At 41.3% G+C, this 12,845-nt stretch overlaps 1 protein-coding gene across 1 annotated transcript in view; it reads left to right on the top strand.

Moving 5' to 3' along the window:
* The window catches only part of LOC120018468 (diacylglycerol kinase delta-like), a 49,399-nt gene extending 36,758 nt beyond the window's left edge, over positions 1-12,641 (top strand). The window contains exons 20-27 of the mRNA XM_038961693.1: positions 3,368-3,502; positions 3,904-4,058; positions 4,378-4,489; positions 7,221-7,313; positions 7,443-7,562; positions 9,113-9,230; positions 10,281-10,411; positions 12,230-12,641. Coding sequence (XP_038817621.1) covers positions 3,368-3,502; positions 3,904-4,058; positions 4,378-4,489; positions 7,221-7,313; positions 7,443-7,562; positions 9,113-9,230; positions 10,281-10,411; positions 12,230-12,322 — 957 coding nt within the window. The 3' untranslated portion in view covers positions 12,323-12,641. The remainder of the gene's footprint in view (positions 1-3,367; positions 3,503-3,903; positions 4,059-4,377; positions 4,490-7,220; positions 7,314-7,442; positions 7,563-9,112; positions 9,231-10,280; positions 10,412-12,229) is intronic.
* The last annotated feature ends 204 nt before the right edge of the window (positions 12,642-12,845 follow it).

The following is a 12,845-nucleotide window of genomic DNA, read 5'->3' as shown; positions in this document are numbered from 1 at the left end:
AGCTGACATCATGTCAGTGATTCTCTCATTAACACAGGTGTGAGTGTTGACGAGGATAAGGCTGGAGATCACTCTGTCATGCTGATTGAGTTTGAATAACAGACTGGAAGCTTCAAAAGGAGGGTGGTGCTTGGAATCATTGTTCTTCCTCTGTCAATCATGGTTACCTGCAAGGAAACACGTGCCATCATCATTGCTTTGTAACAAAAAGGGCTTCACAGGCAAGGATATTGCTGCCAGTAAGATTGCACCTAAATCCATCAAGAACTTCAAGGAGAGCGGTTCAATTGTTGTGAAGAAGGCTTCAGGGCACCCAAGAATGTCCAGCAAGAGCCAGGACCGTCTCCTAAAGTTGATTCAGCTGCGGGATCGGGGCACCACCAGTACAGAGCTTGCTCAGGAATGGCAGCAGGCAGGTTTGAGTGCATCTGCACGCACAGTGAGGCGAAGACTTTTGGAGGATGGCCTGGTGTCAAGAAGGGCAGCAAAGAAGACACTTCTCTCCCGGAAAAACATCAGGGACAGACTGATATTCTGCAAAAGGTACAGGGATTGGACTGCTGAGGACTGGGGTAAAGTCATTTTCTCTGATGAATCCCCTTTCCGATTGTTTGGGGCATCCAGAAAAAATCTTGTCCGGAGAAGACAAGGTGAGCGCTACCATCAGTCCTGTGTCATGCCAACAGTAAAGCATCCTGAGACCATTCATGTGTGGGGTTGCTTCTCAGCCAAGGGAGTGGGCTCACTCACAACTTTGCCTAAGAACACAGCCATGAATAAAGAATGGTACCAACAAATCCTCCGAGGAACAGTTTGGTGAGGAACAATGCCTTTTCCAGCATGATGGAGCACCTTGCCATAAGGCAAAAGTGATAACTAAGTGGCTCGGGGAACAAAACATCGATATTTTGGGTCCATGGCCAGGAAACTCCCCAGACCTTAATCCCATTGAGAACTTGTGGTCAATCCTCAAGAGGCGGGTGGATAAACAAAAACCCACAAATTCTGACAAACTCCAAGCATTGATTATGCAAGAATGGGCTGCCATCAGTCAGGATGTGGCCCAGAAGTTAATTGACAGCATGCCAGGGCGGATTGCAGAGGTCTTGAAAGAGAGGGGTCAACACTGCAAATATTGACTCTTTCCATTAACTTCATGTAATTGTCAATAAAAGCCTTTGACACTTATGAAATGCTTGTAATTATACTTCGGTATTCCATAGTAACATCTGACAAAAATATCTAAAGACACTGAAGCAGCAGACTTTGTGAAAATTAATATTTGTGTCATTCTCCAAACTTTTGGCCACGACTGTAGTCTCGCTATTGTTATTTTACTGCTGCTCTTTAATTACTTACTTTCTTATTAATTAAAAAAAAAACTGCATTGTTGGTTAGAGGCTCGTCAGTAAGCATTTTATTTCACTGTAAGGTTGTATTCAGCGCATGTGACTAATAACATTTTGATTTGAATATTGTATTTTGAAAAGCAGATACTGAGATTTGAATATGTATCAAATTTGAAAGAGTGATTTGGTGCAGTGAACAAGTGACTGAATTTGTTTGTTGTACTCAGTTAATTGAAATTTGAGTTTTGAAACATGAGCCATTTTGATGATCTGTTTAGATGTTGGTGCTTAGTTGTGAAAATGTACCACATACTTGTGAAAATTTCACCAAAGTGATTGAAAAACACAATACATTTAAATATCACTTAAACTGCTGAAAACTGATAACTACTGAACCAAAATTGTATAGTGCCTAGTTTATGTATATAGTTTGATAACTGCTGAACACTGTAAAATTCTATGTTCTTACATCATAAATTGTCATTTTTTTATTTATTTCACCTTTATTTAACCAATTGACATGTATTTGTGTTGGAAGGTTAAACAAAATCATATATGGATGTGGCTGTAAATACTACATCATCATTCTCCATCAGCCAGTGTGCTTCAATAGGACAAAGTGGAAAGAGTCACTATATGCTACCATTTTGAATGATTGTGTAGTGTACAATGCCCTGCTGAAATACCTGGGTTGAATATAAGAATATATTCCACTCATTATCTAAATTTCCTTGATGCAGTGTAAACTGAATTTGTCAAGCAGAGAGACGGGTAATACTGTATCAGTTGAAGTCACATAGAAAATGTGATTTAGTACAATGTTGCATGGGGCAGAAATGGCATACACACACCGTGCTACCACAATACCGTTATACTGTAGTCTACTGCTATACAATACCCCCACAATAACACCCTATTTTTGATGATTTGTCTTACGTAGGAAACTGTAAGACTGACATATTCCTCAACATGCTCTCAACCTGCCATTGGAAACAAATCATCAAAAATGTGGTTTGCAAAAAAATATATTGTCAAGAAAAATGTGAAGTTATAGCCAAATACTGTATGGAAAATTATATTTACCATCTACTATTCCTTCTATTCAGCACGTCAAAAAGCACAGTTTTGAAAATAGGGCCTTGCATTTTTTGCTATTGAATTAAATGTTTGTTAAAATCACTAAATGTTGACCTGATAATTATTTGACGTATTGGTGACTAAATGAAATGGTATTTCATGAAGAATATGTTTTTTGCATGAATGACTCGGGTGAAAGATGTGTTCAACTCCAATGAATGCACCATCAAAGGTTCTGAACATTATACAGGGGACATTAGTGTTATCAGTTTAGAGTTTTGTATTTCGAGTTTTGAAAATCTACTTCTGTAAAATGCATCAAAGTGATTGAAAACATTGAACATTGTCATTAAAGGGATAGTTCACCCAAATCACGTAATTACCCTGTAAGCAGTCTAAGGACAAGGTATGACAACAATCCACGCATTGGTTTTGTTAACCATGCCACTTTTTCCAAATGCTAACTTTTTAGCATTTGTGGCACAAATCGAATGTAAGTCAATGGTACCGATATTAGAATTGTTTTGCACTTCCTGTCCAAATCATGAAGCTAAATGCTAATATCGGTACCATTGACTTGCATTGGATTTGTGCCACAAATGCTAAAAAGTGTGCATTTGGAAACGGTGGCCAGGTAAGCAAAAGCAAATTATCGATTGCTGTCTTACCTTGTACGTAAACTGTTTACAGGGTAAGGAAACCAATATGTAATTTTGTAATTTGGGTGAACTATCCCTTTTGAGGGTTGTAAATGGAAGCATATACAGTGTGCGGGCCTTTCTGTTATTTTCATGTATACTTTATTAGCCCAGCACTTATGTTTTTAATCGTGTGCGTATGACCATGAATATGGACATTGATAGCAAATGAACAGTCTCTTTCGTAGTTTCATAGCGTACTGTCTGGTTTAATGTTTCTCCCCATCTGCTCTCCTGTTGCAGTGTCGTACAGTGAAGATCACCATCCTCGGGGATGAGGGCGTGCCGGTGCAGGTGGACGGAGAGGCCTGGGTCCAGCCCCCGGGGTACATCAAGATTATCCACAAGAACCGCACTCAGACTCTCACCAGAGACAGAGTGAGTACAAATCTATGGTGTCACATTAGATGCCTTATTTCTAGGGCCTCGAGTTTTGCCTGACCAATTAGGATCCAGTTTTTCCAGGTCCGGTCGTGGTCCGGACCGCCTAACATTGGCCTTCAACCTGACAAATTGAGGCTCATTCCGTGAATACGCTATTGTGTATATATTACATTAAAGTGCAAATTATCACGAAAAGGCACAGCTTCACCGTATCATATTCTGCAGTTGTAATTGACATGATTTGTTTGTATAGTATTTGTATCTGTCTTGTGTAAATGTTGCCGTCATATGTTTACTTGACGTATCGCATCTGACTTACCACAACTATTGTTCTTTTTGGGAAGAATACGGCTATTTTATTCTATTCTATTTATCCTGTTGCCTGTTTGTCCCAGGCCTTTGAGAGCACGCTGAAGTCATGGGAAGACAAGCAGAGGTGCGAGTTCCCCCGTCCGCTGCCCCAGTATGCATTGCAGCCAGAGATCGTATCCGAGGAAGAAGCCTCCCAGATCAACCTGTTTGGCCAGGCGGCCGGCGCTCTCATCCACAGGTAAGATTACTTGAATTCATTATTAATTAATAATAGCATTAGATTAAAGCAGGGTAGAGTTAAATTCCATTTAGATTGAAACATTCGTGGAACAAAAATATTTTCTCAAATTGGAATTTCAGTTCATCTAAATGGATATACAATGCCCTCAATAGGTCAATTTACGGCCAAACTATACTCCGATGCTCCGTTTGCTGCTTCTGGCATACAGTAGCAAGCCAAAAACAGCACTTACGGAACACTTGTGATATGCGTGCAGTGTAGTTTCACAGTAACATTAGATGTTCGATGTCGTGACGAACTGTGTGTGTGTTCCCAGTATCCGAGAGATCGCCCAGTCCCACCACAGTATGGAGCAGGAGCTGGCCCATGCCGTCAACGCAAGCTCAAAGGCCATGGACGTGGTCTACGCCAATTCCAAGAGCACAGAGGTACGTGGGGCTCCTGTTCTACCTTTCTTTTATACCAGTCAACCAACTTCTAGTAGTACAGGGGTGCCCAAAATACGGCCCGCATGCCAAATGTGGCCGAGTGCCAATCTTTTTTGGCTCATATGGTTAGAAAAAACAACGAAATGCGATGGCAGCTGTGAGTCTTTCTGAGTAAGTCTGTAAGAGCTGGATTGTACAACATTTGCCCATTTTATTATTTTCTAACTTCTAACCATGCCCCTTGACTTATTCCACATTTCGTTGTGTTACAGACTGAATTCAAAATTGATTACATACATGTTTTCCTCACCCATCTACACACAATACCCCATAATGACAAAGTGAAAACATGTTTTTTTTACATTTTAGAAAATGTGTATTTACACCACTGAGTCTACACTTTGTAAAATCACTTTTGGCAGCGATGGCAGCTGTGAGTCTTTCTGAGTAAGTCTGTAAGAGCTGGATTGTACAACATTTGCCCATTTTATTATTTTCTAACTTCTGGTTGTTGATCATTGCTAGACAACAATTTTCAGGTCTTGCCATAGGTTTTCAAGTAGATTTAAGTGAAGACTGTAACTTGGGCACTCAGGAACGTTGACTATCTTCTGGGTAAGCAACTCCAGTGTAGATTTGGCATTGTGTTTTAGGTTATTGTCCTGCTGAAAGGTGAATTCACCTCCCAGTGTCTGGTGCCTGTGCTTCTGAAAAACTCTCCAATCCTTAATGATTACAAGCATACCCATAACATGATGCAGCCACCACTATGCTTGAAAATAGAGAGTGGTAATCAGTAATATGTTTGGGGCAAATACAATAAAACACAACACTTTGTATTCAGGACAAAAAGTGAAGTGCTTTACCATGTTTTTTGCAGGCCTAGATAAATGCATCATTTTTTTTCTGGCCTTGTGTTCTAAAAATATGTTGTTTTTTCATTTGAGTTCTTGAGTTCAATATAATTTGTCTGGCGCCCATGTCTATATTATAATACCATAAGCTACAAGCTTACGGCAGTGAATTTCAGTGCGAGTCTCCTGCTTTCACTCAATTCTCTGGTTTAATAAGAGCAATGGGAGTCCTTGACTATGCAGTTGCAGCCAAATTTATTGGCACACTTGCACTTTTCTTAAATAATTCCCTATTTCTTAAAAAATCAACATTGCAGAACCTATTTTATTTTTGTAAACTTAAGTTTACAATTTTTATTTAGAAAAAAAAGACAAATGGCATGGACAAAATGATTGACACTCCGTAAGCTAGTACTTTGTTACACAGCCTTTGGCCAAGATAACTGCCAACGCTTGTTGTAGTCATCAATGAGCTTGCTACACCTTTTCTACTGACAATTTGTCCCACTTTTCAGTAGCAAACTGCTCTAATTCTTCAATATTTGAGTGGTGCCTGCCACCAAGTGCTGTTTTCAGATCTCGCCATAGGTTTTAGAAGTAGAAAGCTGCAGCAAGCTCATTGATGGCTACAAGAAGCGTTTGCATAACACCTTCTTGTTGAACATATCAATCCAAAATCATGGGCATTAATATGGAGTTGGTCCCCCCTTTGCTGCTGTAACAACCTCCACTCTTCTGGGAAGGCTTTCCACTTGAAGTTGGAACGTTGCTGCAGGGACTTGCTTCCATTCGGCCACAAGAACATTAGTGAAGTCTGCTCTGAAGTTGGGCGATTAGGCCTGGCTCGCAGTCAGCGTTCCAATTCATCCCAAAGATGTTCGATGGGGTTGAGATCAGGGCTCTGTGCAGGCCAGTCAAGTTCTTCCACACCAATCTCGACAAACCATTTCTGTATGGACCTCGCTTTGTGCACGGGGGCATTATCATGCTGAAACTGGAAAGTGCCTTCCCCAAACTATTGCCACAAAGTTGGAAGCACAGAATGTCATTGTATGCTGCAGAGTTAAGATGTCCCTTCACTGGAACTAAGGGGCCTAGTCCGAACCATGAAAAACAGTCCCAGACCATTATTCCTCCTCCACCAAACTTTACAGTTGTCACTATGCATTCGGGCAGGTAGCGTTCGCCTGGCATCTGCCAAACCCAGATTCGTCCATTGGACTGCCAGATGGTGAAGTGTGATCCATCACTCCAGAGAACGCGTTTCCACTGATGCAGAGTCCAAAGGTGGCGAGCTTTACACCACTCCAGCTGACACTTGGCATTGCGCAAAGTGATCTTAGGCTTGTGAAGCTCCCGACGAACAGTTCTTGTGCTGACACAGTTTGGAATTTGCATACTATCTCAACTGTCTTTCTCAGTCTTCCATCTGTTACTCACCCTCCTCTCTCTCAGTCCTCGATGAAGGCCCTTTTATCTTCCTCACATCTTTCTTTGTCCTTAATCAGGACCTCTCTCTCCTCCACTACCTTCTTTCTTATTTAGTCTTCTAAATATCCTCAAGCCTCTGCCTCCAGTGGTCAATGGAGTCCATGACACTCCAATCACTCCAATCAATCAATCAAATGTATTTATAGAGCCCTTGCTGTCATTTTGTTTTGCGCTTTGATGAGTTGTGTCTTGGGATTTAGCCCATATGGCCTGGGCAGTGGGCACCAAATGGTGTATGACATTTGAAATCAAATATCTACACAACCTACACACGGTAATCACACACATACAATGCACATTGTCCCCACTGCTTCTGTGGTTAACTAAACGCATCTGTGGTTTGTGTCCACATGTCATTTGTTTGTGTTCGTCTCTGTTCTACGCAGGGTCTGAACTGCAGTGTTGTGGTTCAGATGGTCAGCAACGTCAAGGCCCTTCACAGTGAGACAGAGCTGCTACTGGCAGGCAAGATGTGCCTGGTAAGTCTCAAAGCTGCTGTCTGTCTGCCTGTCGGTGTGTCTGTCTGCCTGTGTGCAGCTGCCTGCGTCTATTTTGTTTGGGGGGGGGGGATTCAATATGTTTTTTTGTAAATACGAATGTCTTCCCAGCAGTTGGACCCTCCACAGAAGGAGCAGTTGACTGAAGCCCTGGGCACTGTGGCTCAGCAGCTACGCAGACTGTCAGACATACCCTGGCTGTGTCAGCTCATCGAACCTGGGGATGATGAGGTAGATCTAGATGCCACCACACACACTATTCACACCAGCCACTTACCTCAGTGTTTTTCAATCTTAGGTCCTAGGGACCCACAGGGGAGTACGTTTTAGTCCCAGTCCAGTAATACCACACCTGATTTAACCCATTACACTTGTGGGAATTGGCCTATATGGATAGGGCTAAATTGAAATGTTTCTTACAGAAGTGGAAATATGGAAATAATCTATAACCATGGTAACAGTTAAAAGGGAACAGTTTGGAGATTATGGGGAAATTATTAGACTAAAGGTGACAACACAACAGTTTACCTGACACAAGACCGAATCCAAACATTATACAGTTAATTTTATGTGCATTTTACATTTACTGTACTTTTTACATTTGCTGTACTTTGACACATTTTTTTGATAACAAAATCTGAAAATACTCTGGATACATTCAGTAAAATATTTTAAAAAATAATTACAAGGGTTTGAGTGAGAGGTCTAACTGGTGATTCCAAGTGGTCACCCTTCTCTCCAAAGTAACTTCAATGCACTTTTATGACTCAAAGAACAGTCTTCAACTATAAGGTGTTTTTTTGATCTCTCCTACCTGTGCCGTTGAGGAGCTATAGTAATCACACTTGTGGTTGTTTTCTTTGGAACACAACCCTGCATCCCTGCCTTTACACACTTACTGTTGCTTACACAGTCCAAAAATGGTCCATTTTAAATCGCAATCTGGGTCAGGTGGGCATAATTTGAAAGCTTGTTCTAATGCCAACATGACTAGCTAAATTATAAAATACTATCTTACATTGTTAGGCTTTCACAAGGCAATTCAGAGAAGCAGATGGTACTTTTGGTGCGTATAGAATGGAGTCATGAGTGCATTCAGATGCGTGGTCTGTGGCAAATCTTCGTCACAATACAGCAAAACAGCCTCATTCTATTCGGGACAACCTAGGGTATAACGGCATGTCATCTTGTAACTGTACATCAAACATATTGATCGTAAACTTTTGAAACTGTATATGACATGAGTTTTATGATATGGAAATGTGAAGTGCACATTTGGACTCGCGGGTGTTTTGGCTTGCTTGTCGGACATCAAAGCGGTATATATTATAATCGACAACGTCTCATCTTTCGAGTCCTCGCGATTTACAGCACTTCCCTCACTTAGACAACAATAAATGTGGAAAAGTTGCCCAATTAGCGGGAGGGATGGGGGCACGGTGCTCAAGTTCAGAACGGCTGTCAGTCAAAACCCATACAGATCTGTGAAGTGGAGACCCTGACGTCATGTATGACACGTTACTGTGCAGCCACTGTGTTCCAATTTAGGCTCTTATCAGTGTCCAAATCTGCAATTTTCAACCTGTATACGGGTACGAGTGGAAAGGGCTACCTAATCAAGGTCTTGATGATTGATTCATTTAATCAGGTCGGTGTGTTAGTGCTAGGCTAGAGTAAAACTGTTCACCTCTGTGGGTCAATAGTACTGGACAGTCTGTATCACCTAATGTCTAACCTGTCTGTCTGGCTGTCTTTCTTTTAACCTGTCTGTGTTTCTGCAGGGACACCTGGCTGATTTCTCCAAGCGTAGCCGCAGTGCCAAGTTTTGTCTCGTCCCCAAGTTCAAGAAGGACAAAAACAACAAGAATAAGGAGGCCTGTGCCACTCTCACACTGCCAGGTACTATCTACCTCTCTTTTTCTCGCACTCTCTCTCTCTCTCTCTCAGCAATTAGTCTGGAACACTCTGGGTTGAATAATGTTTGGACGATGACAAATCAGGGTCAACTCTCTTTGAAAATCACGTTCAATTCTATCTGAGGTCGGCACAACCTTCCACACACGATCTCTCTTCTGATTGGTTACCCGAATCAACACCTTCGCCCTGATTGGCTATCATAAGCAGAGCTCCTGGCCCAGTGGCTCCAGGTAGAACATATTCGTAGATTTATGATCAGCTTACCCTGATCTTAACTTAAACCATTACAAGTTAAAAACCACAAAACTGCAGTGGTGGAAAAAGTACCCAAAAGTTACTCAAGTAAAAGTTGAAGTCACCCAGTAAAATACTACTTGAGTAAAAGTCTAAAAGCATTTGGTTCTAAATATACTTAAGTTTCAAAAGTAAAAGTATAAATAATTTCAAATTGCTTATATTAAGCAAAGCAGAAGGCACCATTTTCTTGTTTTTAAAATTTACTAAACACAAATGCATCATTTGTAAGTCCACCAGATCAGAGGCAGTAGGGATGAGCAGGGATGTTCTCTTGATAAGTGTGAATTGGACAATTTTCCTTTCCTGTTAAGCATTCAAAATGTAACGAGTACTTTTGGATGTCATGGAAAATGTAGGGAGTAAGGAAGTAGATGGAATGTAGTAAAGTAAAAGTTGCCCAAAATATAAATAGTAAAGTACAAATACCCCCAAAAACTGCTTAAGAAGTCCCTAAAAGTATTTTTACTTAAGTACTTTACACCACTGCAAAACTGACCTTAGATCAGCATCTTCTGACAATCTAAACTTACCCTGGCCCAGTTTATGGGCTGTAGTAGGTCAAAGTTCCCCTTAACCACTGATACAGGGTCATATAATTTTTCTTCCCCCTAATGGTCAATGTTAGTATTGGCGGTAGGTTCATCTGACCCTAGAGCTGCGGTTAAGGGTTGTGGCGTCTCTCTGTGGTGTCTGTCCATGGTGTTGGGGGTCTGAAGGGGGTCTTGCTTTCTGCAGTGCACCAGTGGGGCACAGAGGAGGTAGCCGCCTGGCTGGAGCTCATCTGTCTCACCGAGTACAAGGAGCTCTTTATTGGGCACGACGTGCGCGGCGCCGAGCTGCTGCACCTGGAGAGGAGGGACCTCAAGGTACTGCACACATACAGGCTGTCCCAAATATCTCTCCTTCCTCCCAAAGTGTGCACTTGTTTACTTCCCTTCACTCATTTGAAAGGAAATAGTGGCATAAACTCCCACTAGGCCATGCCTCCACCAATCCAATGCTTTTAGGTTTGTGGGAGGTAGTGAACGAGCAGTGATGGTGAGTAGAGAACCAAATGTAGTTCAACTATCAATTTAATTACATTTTGCTGTAGCTTGGTTGTAGTTTAACTAAATTCAAATCTTGGTAGTGTTTTCAGTAGTTTTTTGCCATGTAGCTAACTACAATGAACCTTTTTTTGCAAAAAGAACCGAAAATATGGGTAAAGTAGGCAAGATTTCCTTTTTCGGCATCAGACCTGCCTAATTTTCACTTGAAACATAGTTTTTTGTGTTTAAAAGGCTAAATTACACATTATGTTAGCATCTGACTCCGGTGTGCAATTTGTAATCTATAACATTTTCAATATAATTTTTCAAAGTATACTGAACAATTATTATTTTTTAAAGCAACTGAGTGGACCCATGTTTCATGAGCTGAAATAAAAGATCTCAGAAATGTTCCATATATACACAAATTTTGTGCACAAATTTGTTTACATTCCTGTTAGGGAGCATTTCTAAAAGCCCACTCTAAAAAAATAAAAGCCCACTCTAAAATGTACAGTTTTGTCACACAACACAATGCCACAGATGTCTAAAGTTTTGAGGGAGCGTGCAATTGGCATGCTGACTGCAGGAATGTCCACCAGAGCTGTTGCCAGAGATTTTAATGATAATTTCTCTACCATATGCCGCATCACGATAATGTACGGCCCCATGTCGCAAGGATCTTTACACAATTCCTGGAAGCTTAAAATGTCGCAGTTATTCCATGGCCTGCATACTTGCCTGACATGTCACCCATTGAGCATGCTTGGGATGCTTTGGATCGACGTATACGACAGTGTGTTCCAGTTCCTGCCAATATCCAGCAACTTCGCACAGCCATTGAAGAGGAGTGGGACAACATTCCACAGGCCACAATCAACAGTCTGATCAACTCTATATGAAGATGTGTCACACTGCATGAGGCAAATGGTGGTCACACCAGACACTGACTGATTTTCTGATCCATGCCCCTACCTTTTTTTTTTTAAGTATGTGTGACCAACAGATGTATATCTGTATTCCCAGTTATGTGAAATCCATAGATTAGGGCTTAATGAATTTATTTAAATTGACTGATTTCCTTATATGAACTAACTCGACAAAATCTTTTCAAATTTTTGCGTCTTACATTTATATCTTTGTTCAATATAGTTAGAGTAGATAAAAGTTAAGAATTTGAAGTTAGGATAGCCTGAACATGTGGTGTCTCTAAATTGTTGCATAAAATGTTTTGTTCCGTATAGTTTGGATGTAGTTAACTAAAAGTTACTTTGAAAAAGTAGTAAAGTGAACTATGTTCCTTAAGGTCAGCTTCATTTCTTCCATTGCGAAGTCATTTGTAGCTTGGTAAACTATATTTTCAGAGTAGCTTCCCCAACACTGTGAACGAGTGCACACGTCATGTGAAAGGAGATATTATTGGGACAAACCCGTTGTTTCAGGTAGAGCTTTCTTATGTTTCACTACTCTGGGGCTTTACCATGAGTGTTTGATTTTACTCCCTCGTCGTTGATTTAAATGATTTATAGTCTATATAGAGCTTGGAGTTTTCCCTGCTAGGTGACGTCTGGGGGAAAAAACTACATGTTACATTGGTCCATATGTGTGCCTTGGTGTTTCTTCTAATGTGTGTGTGTGTCCGTCCGTCCAATGCAGGACTTGGGGGTGACGAAGGTTGGCCACATGAAGCGTATCCTCCAGGGTATCAGAGTGTTGAGTCGCAGCAGCAGCACTGCCAGCGAAGCCTAGGCTCTCTCCTGTACGTCTGTGTGTGCTGCACCAGACCCTCTACCCAAACTGACTGTACCCAGCCGCGCTGAACAGCTTGAACGCAATGGGACCAACAACTCACTTACCTTAACCTCTATACACTCAAATATGGATTTGAGTTTAGTCAACCAATCAGATTTAACACAGTGCCTTTCTTCACTCTCCACCTCGGCAGCGTCCGGGAGCAACCAACTGAACTGCAAACAGGGGAGGCCAAACCACTATTTTATTTTATATTTTTTATTTAACCTTTATTTAACTAGGCAAGTCAGTTAAGAACAAATTCTTATTTTCAATGATGGCCTAGGAACAGTAGGTTAACTGCCTTGTTCAGGGGCAGAACAACAGATGTTTACCTTGTCAGCTTGGGGAATCGATCTATCAACCTTTTGGTTACTGGACAAATGTTCTAACCAGGCTACCTGCCGCCCCTAATCTTTGCTGCCCCGTGTAAGGAGGGGAGTTCAATGACGTCAGTTGAGAGAGGAAAGTCAGGAGAGAT

Source organism: Salvelinus namaycush, chromosome 23 (genome assembly GCF_016432855.1).
Source record: "Salvelinus namaycush isolate Seneca chromosome 23, SaNama_1.0, whole genome shotgun sequence".
Lineage (NCBI taxonomy): Eukaryota > Metazoa > Chordata > Actinopteri > Salmoniformes > Salmonidae > Salvelinus > Salvelinus namaycush.
This window is presented reverse-complemented; position numbering and strand designations above follow the sequence as displayed.